Source organism: Galeopterus variegatus, unplaced genomic scaffold, assembly GCF_000696425.1.
Source record: "Galeopterus variegatus unplaced genomic scaffold, G_variegatus-3.0.2 Scaffold5034, whole genome shotgun sequence".
In the NCBI taxonomy this organism is placed as follows: Eukaryota; Metazoa; Chordata; class Mammalia; order Dermoptera; family Cynocephalidae; genus Galeopterus; species Galeopterus variegatus.
The window spans coordinates 18,702-37,549 of record NW_007731145.1 but is presented as its reverse complement, the minus strand read 5'-3'; the positions used below and the strand labels follow the sequence as shown (position 1 = coordinate 37,549).

The following is an 18,848-nucleotide window of genomic DNA, read 5'->3' as shown; positions in this document are numbered from 1 at the left end:
AAAAGATGACCGGTAAGGGGATCTTAACCCTTGACTTGGTGTTGTCAGCACCACGCCCACCCAGTGAGCAACCGGCCATCCCTATATGGGATCCGAACCCGTGGCCTTGGTGTTATCAGCACCGCACTCTCCCGAGTGAGCCACAGGCCGGCCCACAAGAAATAAATTATAATACAATGTCATTGCTATGGAATAGATTAAGACTAAATTTATTCCATGTTTTAGAACAATCATGACTACGTAAGAATTTTATTTAAAAACACTGACTGATGGGAGATAACGTATCCTTTTTTCCTTCAAGTTCTTCTTATGATTTAAATAGAGGAAGACCACAACTACAAATGAAAAACAAAAAAACACTATATAGGCTCCTCAGAAAAGCATCCAAAACTTCTTTATCGCAGTTTTATTTGATAATGCCATTTAAGTTCCAATCTCTCCTACACCTATTTGTTATAACACGTAACTTTAATAGCATCAAAAATCAATGAACCAAAAATATGTCCATACAAGACTCTATACGCAAACGTTTACAGTGGTTTTATTCATAATGGCCAAAAATGAAACAGGCAAATCTATAAAGACAGGAAGTATATTCATGGTTACCAGGGGCTGGGAGTCAGGGAAGAATAAAAGTGACTGCTGATGGATATGTGATTTCTTTTTGGGGGTGATTAAATTGTTCTAAAATTGGATAGTGGTGATGAAACAAATCCATGAATAAACTAAAAAACCACTAAATTGTATATTTAAGAGGGTGAATCTTATGACATGTGAATTATATCTCAACAAAGCTGTTTTTTTAAAAACTTGGAAACAACTCAAACGTTCATAAGCTGGTGAATGCATAACACACCACGATGCATCTATACAATGAAATGTCAGCTGGGTTCCACTACTGCTACGGACTGAACTGGGTCCCTCCACAATTCAAATGCTAAAGCCGTACTCAATGTAACTATATCTGGAGACAGGGTCTTTGGAGGTAATCAAAGTTAAATGAGGTCGCAGGGTAGAGCCCTAATCTGATAGAACTGTGACCTTGTAAGAGAAGGAAGAAATATCTTTCTCCCCATCATGTGAGGGCACAGCAGGAACACATCATCTGCAAGCCAGGAAGAGAGCCCTCACCAAAAACCAGAACCTTGATTATAGACTTCCAGCCTCAAGAACTCTGAGAAAATGAATTTCTGTTTAAGCCACCTGGTCTGTGGTATTTTTATTAAGGCAACCAAGCAGACAAAGACAACACCCAGCAATAAAAAGTAATGAATTATTAGTAAAATAACAAGGATAAATCCCAGCATTACTGCTAAGTGAAAGAAGCCAGACTCAACAAGTTACATAAACTATACACTATGCGATCCCACTTATGAGACATTCTGGAAAAGGCAAACCTATGCGGACAGTAAACAAATCAGTGTTTGCCAGGCACTGGAGGTAGAAGGAAGAAATTGACTACAAATGTATACAAGGGAATTTTGGGAGGTGATGGAAATATTCTGTATTTTGATGTGTTGGTGATTACCAACTGTATGCATCTGTCAATTCATATACACACACGGAAGGTGAATTCTGTATGTAAACTATATCTCAGTAAACCAAACATAAAACAAAAGTCAATGACCTTACCTGGTAAATTCTGATGATGTAAGCTAAAAATGACAATGTTTTAATCTGAGCAGCAATGAAGTCAGCATACAACTCCTTGTTGTAAAGCTTATGTTGCCTGAATGAGAATTGAATAAAATTTACACTATTAGCACTATTTAGGTGACATTAGTGACAATTAAAAGCCTATAACAATTACTAAGCCCAAAAGTTTGTTTGATTTCTTCACAGATCAGAACACAGCAACAGTAAACACTTGTAGACTTTTATGCAGTTCCAAATAACAAAGGGTTTAATGGCCAAAAACCAAACAGTTTGCCAAACCACCCCATAGCAGTTACAATGTGAATCCTATAAAGCCAACACTAGACTGATCCACCACTCAATCAGCAGAAAGAATTAGTGTACCTATCTGCTCAATGCAAGACCCTGTGCTAGGGCCATGAGGGATGTCAGACATGATTCCTCCTCAGATCCTGCCCTCAAGTGACTGAGCCAGATAAGCTACAAGTCAACAAAGTAAGTGATGATGGTCTTAAGGCAAATGATACGAGGTTTGAGAAAAGACTTCAAAGGATGAATATGGTTGGCCTATTCAGAGATTCAGGGTGACAGGTGAGGGGGAGCCAAGGTGGTAAAGAACGTTCTAGCACTCATGCTAACAGGAACAAGAACAAAGACTTGATGGTGAGAAAGGCTTGGACATCCCACAGCCATAAGTGAGCATAGTAATGCCAAATGATATTTCTAAATTTACAAGATCCCAAAAACTGAAACATTATCTCATCATTAAGAACTAAAATAACTATAGCTATGATAACTGAAACACAAGTTCAAAAAGTCCAAACTGCACATAATTTTATGAAAATTTTAACACTCATAATTTTCATGTCTTAAGAATGGTGATGGTAAGTGTATCTTTACTTGAAATTCAAGCACTGCGGCAGTCAGCTACAGTGAAATCTTACCTGGCTTGTGCAGATACCTGAATTGCAATGGTATTCATGATCAAGGGCACAAATTCAGCAACAACATTGTGGATATTCAGTTTGTAGAGCTAAAAGCAAACATATCAGATTTTCATGCTTTTATACTCTGCTATAGCAAAATAATTTGGCATACGAAAGAAACTATAGGATTCATTACATTAGTTAACATGTGTGTATTATACATATCTTTTTGCCACAGAATATTAGATGTGAATTCTATTATAACGTTATAAGCAAAAAAACCCAAGAAACTAATAAGCAATACACATACCTGATACATTAAAACAACAATAATGGGCAATTCTGCCAATACTTTCAGAGAAAGTGATCCTCTTGGAATGATGGAATGCTAGAAGATAGACACAGGCAGGACTGTGGTTATCACTGTAGGACTGAAAATAGTCCCAACCAGTGTCCCACTACTAAGCATCACCCCACTGAAATAGAGAAGGAAAAATACTGACACATATTTGTAAACATCTGTGATAAAAGACCCAAACTATTAAAAACAAAGTATACTCTCATTTAATATAAAGGTTTTTATATTTTCCAACATAATCACTTATGTAAAAACTTTGGGAAAATATGTCAAAACTTAGAGATTCAAACCACCTGAGAAATTTTTTAAACTAGTATTATTTTATGTACTTAAAAGAACAGCAAAAAGCACAATTTACCAAGCAGTTTTTTTCAAAGATATATATAAACAGAAAATGCTTACCATAAATTTAAGAAAAAATTGAATAGTCTTAATATATAAGGAGTCATAAAACAGGTAAGGAAAATGTCAGACTCAAAATACAAATGGATAATGGATGTGAACAGATAAGGAAAAAAAGAAATACAAAGGAATGACACACAAAAAAGTTTCTTTTTTCTTTCTTTTTTTTTTTTTTTAAAGATGACCGGTAAGGGGATCTTAACCCTTGACTTGGTGTTGTCAGCACCACACTCACCCAGTGAGCGAACTGGCCATCCCTATGTATAGGGATCCGAACCCTTGGCCTTGGTGTTATCAGCACCGCACTCTCCCGAGTGAGCCACAGGGCCGACCCCAAAAAAGTTTCTAATTCAAGAAGAGCAAAGGAATGAAAGCTTTATTCAAACTTTAGTTTCTTGTTCATCCTAGCACAAAGTGAAACATTCTACACAATAATTTCAGTAAAACAAATGTGAATGATACAATATTCTTAATTCAGTCATAAAAATGGTCATAGTAAATGCTTAATATACATGTTACCTATGTGGCAGACACTACAGATACAATACATTACCTGCATGCACTACGAGCATTACCTTCACAAAATTCCATGAGACAGGTTTTTCAGGTAACGAGAGGAAAAATAAGGTGAGAACGAAGGTTCATGAACTTTCCTAGTGTCAGAAAACCCAAGTGGTGGGGCTGGGACCCCATCCTGGAATTCTCTGCTCCAGAGCCCACACTCTCAGTTCCCTGAATGACCATTTTATCTGTAGTTTAAAGGTACTTCATTAATGTCAAAAGACTCAAAAGCTAAGGACAGAGCAGAGGTCCCCAGGCTTGGTCTGCTGCTCTTTCCAGCAGATGATTCTGGATTTCCACCACCATTTTATCCTTCTGTCCTGGCATCAGTGGTGCCCAGCAGATCTCTTTCGCCACTTCCAAGCTGCAAAGCAGAACCTGTGATGCTTTGCCAGGCACACACATGTGTTAATTTATCTTAAATGACCCCAAATATTTAAGGAAAAAAAAAAAGAAAAAATTTAAGTGGTCTAAAGTGTCAGTATCTCATTTTTCCTCTACCAAGTATAGGAGCCACGGACAAAAATGACTCAGTACCACAACTAAAAACACTTACTGTTCGCGTCTCACTGTCCTCACGCTCAGGATTGACTTTCACAGCGATTGTTGTTATCATACCAACCATTTCTGGGGGAGGGACTGTGTTCTCAGGGATCACTTGAGGGTTCTCAAAGTAGCGGTTCTAAATAAAAAGAGGAGAAATTGTTTATCCTAAAGTCAAACACAATATTCTTCCATAAAATATACCTGACATTTGGTGGAAGAAACCAAATGTTCTACACACTCATGCTCCACCAAATCTCAAGTACCTAGGGCTCACCCATTCATTTCCCAACACCCTAGAGTAAAGCCTAAACTGACACACACTAAATGTTTACCCTTTATGAAGGGCCATAACGGTAACATAAGGACAACAACAGAAAACAAAACCATGGCTCAAGTATCTACTCTTTTTATATCTATTCTTTTTTCCTGACTAACAAAAGATGCAATACAAACCATATTACACCCCTACCTCAACGAGGCAGGCAGAAAAGATTATACTCCATCCCTCTAGTAAAGAAACTAGAAGCTAGCCCCTGTTGAATTAACTTTTCAAATAGTCTAAGTAGAGATCAAAGATGGAAACAGAAGCAAAGCACAGAAGACATTTTTAAAAGCCTGGACATCAGTCTCAGTGGAATTTGGGCTTCTTATGAAAAGCAGCTCTAAGGCTCTGACAGAAATGGCAGGTGAAATGACTTATTACTCAGAAAGTAAATAATTTCAAGTTTATACATTCTTAACAGATTAAAATACCAAAAAGAGTTATTTTTACCATGTTAATTTAAAATGTTTTAAGATTAAAAAAAATCTTTAAAATAAAAAACTGACACATAATGAGACTTATGCATAATAATTTTTATCACAGCATTATTCATCATAGTAAAATATTGAAAATTGGGAAAACCAGCAACAGGGAAACGGTCAAGGTACATGCTATGATAGAAAGTTATATAGGCCATTAAGAATTATGACTGCCAGAAAAAAGAGTCTGGGAAGATGTTCCAAACTAGGAATGGAGGTGATTATTTCTAATAAGTAAGAACAAGGTGAGGAGGAGACTTTCCTCCTCTATTCCATATACCTTTATATTGTGGCACTGCTTGTAAAGAGTTTTTAACAATATTTTTTTTAAAAAACTTGCTGATATAGGAAACTGCTGAAAATATGCACCGCCTCCCCCAAAAGTCTTCAAGACTATGAGCTCAACCATCTTTAAAGTGCACAAGGTGAAAATCAAAATAAAACCTCAATGTCAATGGTTGCTTCCAAGTGAATTATGGATGACTTTTGTTTTTTTTTCTCATTCCCCAAAATTTCTACTGTAAGAATATATTGTTTTTGTGTCAAAAATAAAATATTTAAGATAAATAGGGAAACCAAAAGACCTTTTTGTTTGTTTGTTTTTTGCAGATGGCTGGTACTGGGATCCAAACCCTTGATCTTGCTGTTATCAGCACCAGGCTCTAAGAACTCTTTTTTTTTTTTTTTTTTTCCCTAAGGGATCCAAACCCGGGGCTTTGGTGTTATCAGCACCGCACTCTCCCGAGTGAGCCAGGGGCCGGTCCATAAGAACTCTTTTTTTTTGAATGACTGTTTTATCAACCTAGATTTTAGCCATTATTAAACATTCCCCATTCTAAAATTAGAATCCTTTCCAATTATTTCTTCAACTAAACTGTCCCAAATTCCCTTTGGAATAAGGAAGTAATAAATAAATATAACTTATAAATTCAAATTATAGTGAAAACATACCACCACTTTTGGAAGCTCCTTGTAAATCTGTTTCACAAAATCCAAAAAATGATGAATCTAAAAAAAACAGACACTTTCATTATGGGAAGATATTTATAAACAGAAAATGCTTACAATAAACAAGAAAATTTTAATAGTCCTAATATATAAGAACTTATAAAACAGGCAAGGAAAATGCCAGATTCAAGACACAAATAGGCAATGGACATGTACAAACAAAAAAGAAATCTAAACACAAAGGACTGATAAATAGAAAACAAGTTTCTAATTCAGGAAGAGCAAAGGGATGAAAATTAAAGGCCACTTTTTGCCTTTCAAAAAATAATAATACAGGCCGGCCCGTGGCTCACTCGGTAGAGTGCGGTGCTGATAACACCAAGGCCACGGGTTCGGATCCTATATAGGGATGGCCGGTTAGCTCACTAGCTGAGCGTGGTGCTGACAACACCAAGCCAAGGGTTGAGATCCCCTTACCGGTCATCTTTATTAAAAAAAAAAAATAATAATAATAATAATACACAATGCTTGAGAGGGTGCAAAGAGAGGGAGACTCATATACTACTGAGGGACAATAAACTGCTGAAACCTTGCTAGAAATCAACTTAACAATATGTATCAGGAGCATTAAAACATTAATACCTTTGACTCAGTAATTCTACTTCTACAAACCTAGTCTACAAAATAATTTGAACTGTAAACAAAGATATTCAGTAATAGCCATAAAATAAAAAATTTGAAATACCTTAAATATCCAGAAATAAGGACATCCACAAGAAAGGATATTATGTGTCCATTAAAAATTAATTTTATAAAGAATTTTTTATGATTGGGAAAATGCTTACATATAATGTAAAGGGAAATGATCAGGACATAAAATGTTATATATAGCATTATCACAGTTATGTAGAAAATATACATTAAAGTAAGAAAAAGGAAAAGAAATTACCAAGAAATTAAGTATTGCTTTAAGATGATGGAAATTTGATTTAATCTTTATGTTTTTAATTTCCAAATAATATTCCACAGGCTAAATGCTAAGGTTACCATCAGAGAAGATATTTCCTTAACTATAGCTAATGTTTGTTGTATGCTTACTACTTCCTATGTAGGCAGGTGCCAATCACTGTGCTAAGAACTTTAACTTTTATATCTAATTCTTCAAACAACATTTTGAAGATATACTATGATTATTTCCATTTCACAGAAAAGATTCCAAAAGGTTACAAGCTCACCCAATGTCACATAGCTACTGAACTGCAATTGACATTCAAACTCAGTTCTGACTTCAGAACACACATCCTAACCCTTATACAGCATAAGACGATTGCAGCCTTCTGGCACTTCAGATACATAAATACCAGAACAACCCAAACACATCTGCCAGTATGGTTGGTTAATACATTTCAACTACCGAAAAAGGTTGGCAAAATATTGATATACAAATTTTTTAAAAAAGTCATGGTTAAACCCAAAAGAATTGCCCCCAAGTAAGTCTATATTTTCTATACTTAACAGCAGTACATGTTCAGTCAACTCTAAAAGTGAGAAAAATGTTTACACAGCAGATGGAACTTGTTGCCACACTTTATAAATATTATCAGGATAAACAACTTACTTCCTGTGTGATCGGTGGCCGGAACTGTTTGTGTAGTTCAATAATTATTCTTAGACAAATGAGAACATTTTCTTCATTTTCCGTCTTTAAAAAAAGCATTTAAAAAAGTTATACTTCTGAGGAGTTGTTTTAATCTAAAGATTAAAGACTAATTTTCTAAGCATTTCTTGCGTACACACACCCTCCATCAACCAACTTATATTGATTTATTGAAAATTAATAATCCCACAGAACACAGCTGTCCCAGACAAGGACCTTTTGTCAGAGGGCCTTTGGAGGACCCCCTGAAGGGTATTCCACCTGCAAGCTCTGTGATATGAATCTGACATATTAACTGACATTTATGGCAAGTCACACCATGAACTAAGGTCTTAATGGCCCGAGTGACACTTTTCATTGCTTGAAAATATTGTCAAAAGGCCAGGAAAGAACAAACAATTACTGAGCACCCACCATGGACTGGACCCTTTAAAAATGCTCCATGAGTGGGGGGTGCCATCCACATATGACCTATAAAGACATGAAGCCTCAGAGAAGTGAAGCAACATGGCTAACAAGGTACAGCTAATAATGACAGAGCCAAGATCTTATCCAACTCTATCTCCTCCTCCAAATCTCATCTTTCCAAGGGGACCAGAAACACCACAGAATTCTACATACATCAAGACTAAATTTTAAAGATTAATTTAACAGGTACCAAATGGCTTCACCCCAAAAATTCGAGACACTCTTATGAGCATCTACCATGTGTAAAACAGTATGCTTGAGATACATACAATAGAAAACCCGATGCAAGTGGAGATAACACTATCTCCAATTACCTTGGGCCCAAGGACTAGTTGCATGTGTAATAGTAGATACTCATAAAGAGTGTCTTGAATTCTTGGTGTGAATCCATAGTCAACAATCACCCAACTCATTTTCCACAAATTTTTCAACGATTTCTACTATGTCTCATCAATTTCCCAGTGACTCAAAAAAATGCTCTTCAATTAAGTAATTTTTTTTAGTAATTTAGTTGAGGAAATGGTAGAAAAGGGACATTAAGAAAGATTTTTACTCATGTGAATCAAAACTTTGGTGATAGGGAAACAGTTGCATAATACGGGATTTTAGCATAAGAAAAATCATTGACAGTTCTGAATATGGCTGTACAATGAGAATTCTTGAAGGTTACCTCTAAAAAGCGAAACATCACAGACAAAACATTTTTTGTATGAGGACGAAGATGTTCATTGGTTGGTATTCTGTGAATTATTTCAAGTACTAGCTTCCGCAGTTGCTGGCAAGAAAAAAATAAATAGTGTAAAGATAAAATACTTCCAAAGGTTCCAACTAATTTCCACATTCTACAGGTGCCACGCAGCTGCCGTACCCAGCACCGGTAACCACCATACCACAAAATGGATCCCATTTTAGAAACAGTCCTGTAAATTATTTAAATGCAATCCCAAGTATGTACTGCAAATCATTATTTCTACAACTGTGTACTCAATCAACCAAGCCAATTTTTCCTCTTTCACAACTTATCGGTATTTCCAGGATACTAGTATGTGAATATAGAGTAGATTTAAGATAAAAGAGCAAAACACGAACTAAACTTAGTTTGGGATCTCCCTTCGTCATCTGTTTAGCTTCCATAATGCTATCTCCAATTACCCAGGGCCCAAGAACTAGTTATACTAGATGCTGTACTAAACTTTCATGATTCTGTCTGTGGAGCTGACAACTAAAAGGTGGTAGGTCAAATATGTAAGGTCTTAAACTGGTACAATATAAAAATGCTTTATTTACCAATAAACTTTCACTGGTATTATGGTAATATCTATTTAAACTTATTTTTAAGAGATATAGGCTGAAATATTTATAGAAAAAAATGGCATAATAGGACTGTTTTAAAATGTTCAAGGAGGGATTGGCTGATTAGCTCACTTGGTTAGAGCGTGGTGTCAATAGCATCGAGGTCAATGGTTCAGACCCCTATACCAGCAAGTTGCCAAAAAAAAAAGTCCAAGGAGGAGGGCAGGGGGTGGGGAACAGTTTACAGATAAAACGAAATTGGCCTTGAGTTACAAGAATTGAAATTAAGGGGCCGGCCCGTGGCTCACTCGGTAGAGTGCGGTGCTGATAACACCAAGGCCATGGGTTCGGATCCCATATAGGGATGGCTGGTTTGCTCACTGGGTGAGCGTGGTGCTGACAACACCAAGTTAAGGGTTAAGATCCCCTTACCGGTCATCTTTAAAAAAAAAAAAAAAAAAGAATTGAAATTAATAAGATTAGAGTTGAACGGGTATGGGGGATATCACTGAACTATTGTTCCTTCTTTCTTATATATTTGAATTTGTCTATAATATAAACAGTGCACATACATACATCACTAATAGGTATATGGCTGGCCAGTTGGCTAAGTTGGTTAGTGTGTTGCCTTGTAACAGCAAGGTCAAGGGTTTGGATCCCAGTACCCGCCAGATGCCGCCAAAAAAAAAAAAGTCCAATAGGCATATGTATATAATTTAAATTGTGAAAGAGATGGCATAGGGAAAATAAAACCAAGACATTTAATTGAGGAGGCAATGGTCTTGGGCAAAGTTATCCTTAAGTGAAAAAAAATCTCTTTCATTTTTAAGTGGAAACATAAGTTTTCTGAGTTACTTTAATTCATAAATGCTTGCAATCCTACAGCAATGACAGTTTTCTCTCACTGATATTTTGAACAGATTACCTGGGCTGGCTTTTCCTGAAGAAACTGAACTTCTCCATCTTGGAGAAATGTAAGAAATCGAGGGATAATATGTTCCAGGAATGTAGAATACTGAGGAGATGATGTTACATTCTAATTAGGCAAAAATAAAAGAAAAACCCTATTAAGTTACATGTACATATTTTCATTTCACATTCACATACCATTATAATAACCTAAAAGGAATATAAAACATTTTAGCAGAGCCAACAGTAATTTTTAATACTTTTAAGATGCTTTAGTAACAACATAGTTTTAAACAAATTAGGATGATTGTTGCTTCTGAAATCTAATTCAAAAGAACTAAATGCTAAAACTTTACTGTTAAAATTTGAAACACCAACGCTGTGGAAAATGTTGAAGTTGGGGCTGGCCGTTTAACTCAGTTGGTTAGAATGCACAGTTATAACACCAAGATCAAGGGTGTTATAACCTTTTTACCCACCAGCCACAAAAATAAAATAAAATAAAAATGTTGAACTTGGAGCCATTCTAGACTGGCTCTACCACGATCCAAGCATGAGACCTCTGAAAAGTCATTTAGCTTCTCGATCTTGGTTTCTTCATCTGAAAAATAAACAGTCTAAACAAACTGACATCTTTCTCCAATCTAAAGCTCTAATTTGTTAATTAGATCTATATTACTTATATTATAATCTAATCTAATCCATTATTTAGCCCAGCACTGATTTTAAAAAGAGAATAGGAAATGAAACTATAGCTTGGAGATAGTTCAGTAAAATGTTTACTAGTGCAGTTTCTGGATCCCATTTAGGAAATGTAAACCTTGGACAGTTATTAACCTCTCTGGGGATCACATTATTTCCCAATAGGACTATTGTAAAGATTACATTAGTTAATATATGTAAAGTTCATAAAAATTCCTATGGTAAATGCTGAATAAATGTTATGTATTATTATTTACAGAGCACCTATGTGCCAATACCTTGCTATATGCCTTTTATTCTTTCTCACTTGGTCCTCGCCACAACCCTTAAATAAGTGTATTATCTCCATTTCACAGATAAAGAGGTACAGAGAGGTTAAAAAAACCTGCTGAGGGCCGTTGGTCTTGGACTTCCCGACCTCCAAAATGGTGATAAATAAATGTTTGTTGTTTAAGAAAAAAAAAAAAAAAAGCTTTAGGGCCGGCCTGTGGCTCACTCGGGAGAGTGCGGTGCTGATAACACCAAGGCCACGGGTTCGGATCCTATATAGGGATGGCCGGTTGGCTCACTGGCTGAGCGTGGTGCTGACAACACCAAGCCAAGGGTTGAGATCCCCTTACCGGTCATCTTTAAAAAAAAAATAAACCTGCTGAACATCAGAGATGTTTGTTATGTTTTGGAAGTAGGTTCGAATCAGGTATATCTAACACCCAAGTCCCTTTTCTCTTTTAATGCCTCACTTCCTCATTTAAGAAATATTTATTGAGCTCCTATCATGAGCTCAAAGGAGGTAAAATGAAGAAGAAAACACATACAATCCATGCCCTCAGAGATGGGTGAGGCAGCATGGTAGGGAGGACAGTTATCCACAAAAAGAACTAGCAATACAGAACTATGATGGGGGAAGTACTAGCAACTAAGAAAACATGTAACAATGGGACATAATTTAATAGATGGAACCAAGGGCAGAGGACACCTTCCTGAAGAAGTGATATTTACACTAAAACCTGAAAGGCAAGTAGGAGTTATCCAAGAAAAAGGTGGCAAAGAAGAAGGTTCTAGGAAAAGCATATGCAAAGGTACAAAATCAAGAGAAAGCATGAGTGTAAAAGGCACTAAAAAAAAAGTTCAGGGGCCGGCCTGTGGCTCACTCGGGAGAGTGCGGTGCTGATAACACCAAGGCCACGGGTTCGGATCCTATATAGGGATGGCCGGTTTGCTCACTGGGTGAGCGTGGTGCTGACACCACCAAGTCAAGGGTTAAGATCCCCTTACCGGTCATCTTTAAAAAAAAAAAAAAAAGTTCAGTATCATTGGGATGGGAGTCTAAGAGAAAGGAGTTAAACTTTTACTATCACGAGTCTGCCAAACTGGTGAGGCAAGGCACCTGGACAGTTTTATGTAAAGCTGAAAATAAAGATTTTGGGTCATCTATTATATAAGGTAATCTCAGAAGAGTAGTCTAGACAGGAAGGGACAAAGAAACAGATAAAAATCAGAAAGCAGTGTGGTGCTACAAGAGAAAGGAAAGAAACTACAGCAGTACCTGGGACACACCCCCGAGCCTCACTCTCCGGGGGTCTCCATTCACACTGAACACTGTATGGAAGGCAGCCCCCGGAGTTGTGCAGAACCTAAATAGCTTCTCCCCAAGAAGACTGAATTTGTTGGCGACAAGGACTGTATTTGTCACCTTTCATCCCTAAAGCTGAAGACTTTTTATGAAACACCCACACTCAAGGATTTAAAGAAAAGAGATAAGATTCATTCTAGAATGCTGAACAAGAAGTCAAGCACATCTGCATTACAGCCTATCTAACTACTGATTACACAGCTTTCAAATATGCAAGTTCTGAATTTCTCCAATAAAAAAGATTCATTCAACAAGTGCCAGTTATCCTGCCAGTATTTTGACCAAGATGAAATTTTCATGCAATTTCTAACTCGAAGGTTTCTGTATTTTCTGTCTTGAAAGATGGCCCATACAATAATTTCTTAGCCGAGAATTTTATCCCTAAAGTAGTGAAATGAATCTCTAAATCTCCTGAAATCATTGGGAGTTTATTCTTTTTATCTTTTTATTTTTTTTCAACCAGTAAGGGGATCGCAACACTCGGCACAGTATTGCTCATACCACGCTCAGCCAGTGAGCACGCACCGGCCATCCCTATATAGGATCCGAACCCGCGGCCTTTGCGCTACCAGCGCCGCACTCTCCCGAGTGAGCCACGGGCTGGCCCCGGGAGTTTATTCTTTTTAAAATTTCACTCCATTTAAATATTTTTCTGGGGTTGTGGCAGTGGTAATTTACAATTGCCTACAGATGGTCATTCTAGTATTTAATTCTGTGAAGAACTAAGTCATCTGAATTTCATTTAAGGTAAAGATTTATATCATTTCAAAAATTACTACAGTTGGTCTCTGACTTATGATGGCTTGACATGAATTTGAGTTTATGATGGTACAAAACCATCAGAATTTTGACATACTTCTAAATTTCGAACTTTTCCTGGGACAGCAATACGAGGTACATGAGATATTCAACACTTTATTATAAAATACACTTTATGTTACATGATTTTGCCCAATTGTAAGCTAATGTTAAGTGTTCTGAGCACATTTAATGTAGGCTAGGCTAAGCTATGATGTTTGGTAGGTTAAGTGTATAAAGTGCATTTTCAACTTATAATAGGTTTATCGGGACATAATCCCATCATAAGCTGAGGAGCATCTGTACTTGGAAATGCTTCAAGTATATTGCTTTGCTAACTTATAATTCTGTTAATTTAATCAATGCATCTGAGACTAAAAACCAGGAACTAACTTGCTAACTGCCAGACACTAGAAAGGAGAGCAAAGTCTCAGAACCTCTAAAGGGCAAGACACAATCCAGATAGCCCCATGCCCACACTCAGGGGTTTGGCCCATGTGCTTGCTCCTGCAGGTTTACGGGCTGCCCCAGGATTTCAGCCTCTCAAATAAACCTGCTAGGATTGTGGTTCTCTCATACCAGCTCTTCCAATAAAATGCAGAACGCAGGCTTATCCTCTACTACCTCCCACCTCTTTTTATGTACAGTATTTTTTTTAACAGCTTGCTTTAGCAGCTTGGGCAGAACAGAAAGCTCTTTAGTTAGAATTCTAAATATCTCAGAATGTTTTTCTTCCAGCTCAGCTCAAGTGAACAAGTCCTTGAAAATGTCTATTTAAAAAAGAAAAGGAAAAAAAAAAAAAAGGCCGGCCCGTGGTTCACTCGGGAGAGTGCGGTGCTGATAACACCAAGGCCACGGGTTCGGATCCTATATAGGGATGGCCAGTTGGTTCACTGGCTGAGCGTGGTGCTGACAACACCAAGCCAAGGGTTGAGATCCCCTTACCGGTCATCTTTATAAAAAAAAATAAAGAAAGAAAAAAGAAAAAAAAAAGCTTAACTAAAATACTATCCATTACTACAGATACTAGGGTATCTGATTCAATCCACCAGCATTTATTCAATGTTTTAATTCAAATTATTGTGCCAGAGGTTAGGAAACATTTTTTGTATTGTTCTTAATCTTAATATTCTGTGAGAAAGGTTTTATTATTCCCACATTACAAATAAGGACTATGACTTTCTTATCTGATGTTAGGCAAGGAACAGTACAAGGCCATGTACTATGATTTGGATATGGTTTGTCCCTACCAAAACTCATGTGGAAATCTGATTTGGCAATATGGCAGTGTTGGGAGGTGGGGCCAAGTGAGAGGTGTGTGGACCCTGGGGGCACTGCCTTCATGAATAGATTAATGCCCAGTTCCCAAGAGGGAAGGTTGTTATAAGTGAGGCTGCCTCTCACGTTTGGTCTTTTCACGCATGCCCGCTTACCTTTATGCTTCTCTTTCTCATAAGGCAGCACATGGCCCTCACCAGAAGCCAAGCAAATGCTGGCACCATACTCTTGGACTTTCTAGCCCATAGAATCCTGAGCCAAATAAATTTCTTTTCTTTATAAATTAACCAACTTCAGGTATTCTGTTTAGCAACACTGAATAGACTTAGACACCATGATTTCCAAGAGAAGGTAAATGTACAAGTTGAACTCAATGATTACCAGGGCTCTGCCTAGGTACAATTTCCTGACTGGGGCTCAGCAAGCTGGATGCTAAGTAGAGCACAGGCCTACTGAGCTGAGGAGGCAAATATCAGAGTTTAGGACAGCTGAAGTGGCTGGAATCTGTAAGGCAGAACCCCAGAGAAAAATGAAGTACACAGTGGTGATGGGGGTAGGGGGTAGAGATAGTGTCCTGTGAGTCCTTGGGGCTTTGACTGAAGGCTGGGCTGCACACACATAAGCTAACACTACCTAAAGCTTACCAGAGCAGAGGCTCTAGGATTGAGAGATGAACCAAGATACCAGAGATCCAGCAATGTTAGAGGAGGCTGGAGTTCAAACCTAGCATACTTAACACCTTGATAACATCCCAAACATCCAACATCCAGCTGATGAAGGACCATGCCCTAGAGTAAGGCCTACACTAGACCAGCCCCAACAAAGCCTAAAATCAACCTCTGATGAGATTGCCAGGGAAATAAGAGTTGGGAGGTTAAATCCCACCAAGTTAAAGGGACTTAGGAAGCACCTTGGGCTTTCCACAGATCCTCTCAACCAAAGCATAAAACCAACTCTACGTAAGTTCAGTGAGATCAGCTGACAACTGAAATGCCTACTACAAAAAAAATCAACATTATTCAGAGGGAAGTAACAGAATCTAGAGTCCCAACAACATTTCACATATAATGTCCACTACATAATCAAAAATTACTAGACATGCAGAGAAACAGGATAATGTGACCCACAGCCAATAGAAATTGACCCTCAGATAGCCCAAATGTTGAATTTAGTAGACAAAGATTTTAAAGCAGCTATTATAAATATATTAAAAAATAAAGGGAGAACATGGTCTTAATAAATAAACAGATAGGGAATCTGCAGAGAAATGAAATCTATAAAGAATCAAATATAAATTGCAGAACTGAAAGTACAATAACTCAAATTTTAAAATATAAAATATAATTAAACTGAAATGTCTTAAAAACCCAGCAGACTGGAAATTACAGAAAAAGTCAGTGAACCCAAAGACAGATCAATAGAAATTATCCTATCTGAAGAACAAGCAAAAACAAAAAAGATGGAAGAAAAATAAACAGTTTGAGGAACCTGTGGGACTATATAAAATTGTAGGATGGGAGGCCCAGAAGAGATAAACTGCTTGATCAAGGTTATAGAAGTCCTAAGTAATAGAGCCAGAATATATGTCCAGATCTTGTTCCACATTAACACACCATCTATTACCTGAGCACAACAAATTCACAATATATGTTGGAGTGCATCTCAAGAGTATGTACCTAAAAGAACTATATTTAAAAGCAAAAATAGGGCCAGCCCGTGGCTCACTCGGGAGAGTGTGGTGCTGATAACACCAAGGCCACGGGTTCGGATCCCATATAGGGATGGCCGGTTTGCTCACTGTGTGAGCATGGTGCTGACAACACCACGTCAAGGATTAAGATCCCCTTATCGGTCATCTTTTTAAAAAATAAATAAGTAAATAAAAGCAAAAATAAAGCAACCAAAACAAAACCAACATTCCTCAACACAGTTCACTATTACTAGTGTGAAGAAGACAGACACTACAAATTTTCAAATTTCAGTTTTGAAATATAATGAATTACATTAACAAAGACAATGATGTTCGAGTTACTGGTAAAAAGACTGACAAAGCAGAAAAGGAAAGCACATGTGAATATTTACCACGAAACGAAAAATATAAAATGTCAAAGCTCATACCTCAAAATTCTCACTAACTTCTTGCATCATTTTTAACTTCGTTTCATCAGCTGTAAACGACAAAACAAACCATCAGGTAACTGTAATTGTGTTAAGGATGTTCCTAAAATTAATGTATTAAATAATTTAAGTGAAGCAATCAGATCTTATCAGTTTGACTGTCATAGCCCAACAGAAGGCACATAGCTAGCTCCCTATAACCAGTCACACACATTTGTACTCCCAGACACATGTGTGCATGCACACACAAGGACACACACAAAAATACACACAGATACACACACAAATGTGCCTCTTTGGGGCTCTAGCCAGTCTTGCTCATCACTTTGCTCCTCCACAAGGTAAAAGAAAATGAGGATAAAAGTTAATGTTGTTTGTGTGCACATCACTTGAATAGAGATAAAGGAGTCATATTAATGCACTTCTTAATGACAAAAAGGATTAACTCACGTGTATTTACATCTGTCAGAGCTGCCACAAACTGAAGATATTTTTTCATCAGAGTGGTTTGGTCAACCACTGTGGCCCCTGGTGTTGCAACAAATGCCATTTTTCTTTTGAACTGGTTTGTTTCTCAAGAGAAAGGTATCAGGTCCATGAGTTCACCCAGCCTATGAAGAGAAGCATATGGTTAGCCAACTTATCAAGGGTACAGGCTCACAATCTCTATGAAAATCTTACCCAAATGCCTGTATTAATCTAAATACTTTCACATTAATCCAGAATATAACACTATTCCCTCTGCTTTTTTAAATATGAAATTTACTGAAATCTATTTTGTCTATTAATTTCTAAACATGATTTTTATGTATAGATGCTCTTCTTTCCTATTGTTTCCTTCATTCCTTAAACCAGGGGTTGGCAAACATTTTCTGTAAAGAGCCAGATAGTAAATATTTTAGCTTTCGTAGGCATGCAGTCTGTCACAACTACTCAGCTCTGTTGTAGCCAGAAAGCAGTCACAGACAGCACCTAACTGAATGAACAAGGCTTTGTTCCAGTAAAATCTTATTTATGGATGCTGAAATTTGAATTTCATATAATTCTCATTCATCATGAATTATTATTCTCTCTTTGATTTTCCCCTCAACTATTTAAAAAAATAAAAGCATTCTTAGTTCATGGGTTGTGTAAAAACAGGCAGCAGACTGAATTTGGCCTGCTGGCTGTAGTTTGGCAACCCCTGCCCTAGGTGATTGGTTCTCAAACTTCAGCATGCATTAAAGTCACCGGGTGTCGGGCCGGCCTGTGGCTCACTCGGGAGAGTGTGGTGCTGATAACACCAAGGCCACGGGTTCGGATCCCATATAGGGATGGCCGGTTTGCTCACCGGGTGAGCGTGGTGCTGACAACACCAAGTCAAGGGTTAAGATCCCCTTACCGGTCATCTTTTAAAAAAAAAAAAAAAAAAAATCACCGGGTGTCAAAGGTAGACTCCTAAGCACCACCCTCACCCTGGTTCGGTGAGGGGCCCAGGAAGCTGTAAATTTAATTTGCAGCGGGCACACAGTAGGCACTCAAAAAAAAAAAAAAAAAAAGCTCCTTGAAGAAATGCTTCAAAAGCACTTGAGTGAATCAGAACAGGCTGTTGATGACCACACTTAGAGAACTGCTGCTCCAAGCTGATACATAGATGCATACTTGGTTTCTATTTAAAGAGCTGCCACAAGTGTCCAGAGAACCTGGTGAAACTGCCTTTACCCATCCTCATTGCTTAATTTCACTGTGCATTACGAGGTGGTTTCGTGGCTTCATTCTCTTTCTTCAACAGACACTCCAATAACTGCTCTGTAGGCCTTTCCAATGCCCTGCCAT

The 18,848-nt window shown here is 37.5% G+C and overlaps 1 protein-coding gene across 2 annotated transcripts in view; it reads right to left on the bottom strand.

Annotated features, from left to right (window-relative positions):
- TRRAP (transformation/transcription domain-associated protein) overlaps positions 1 to 17,637 on the bottom strand; it is a 136,329-nt gene extending 118,692 nt beyond the window's left edge. For both annotated transcript variants that reach the window (XM_008588784.1, XM_008588785.1), the window contains exons 1-10: positions 17,484 to 17,637; positions 17,034 to 17,083; positions 10,521 to 10,631; positions 8,973 to 9,077; positions 7,796 to 7,879; positions 6,181 to 6,237; positions 4,439 to 4,564; positions 2,872 to 2,949; positions 2,580 to 2,668; positions 1,633 to 1,729 (exon numbers count right to left, since the gene is read on the bottom strand). In XM_008588784.1, the coding sequence (XP_008587006.1) occupies positions 1,633 to 1,729; positions 2,580 to 2,668; positions 2,872 to 2,949; positions 4,439 to 4,564; positions 6,181 to 6,237; positions 7,796 to 7,879; positions 8,973 to 9,077; positions 10,521 to 10,631; positions 17,034 to 17,083; positions 17,484 to 17,583 (897 nt within the window). In that variant the 5' untranslated portion in view covers positions 17,584 to 17,637. The remainder of the gene's footprint in view (positions 1 to 1,632; positions 1,730 to 2,579; positions 2,669 to 2,871; positions 2,950 to 4,438; positions 4,565 to 6,180; positions 6,238 to 7,795; positions 7,880 to 8,972; positions 9,078 to 10,520; positions 10,632 to 17,033; positions 17,084 to 17,483) is intronic.
- Between the last annotated feature and the right edge of the window lie 1,211 nt (positions 17,638 to 18,848).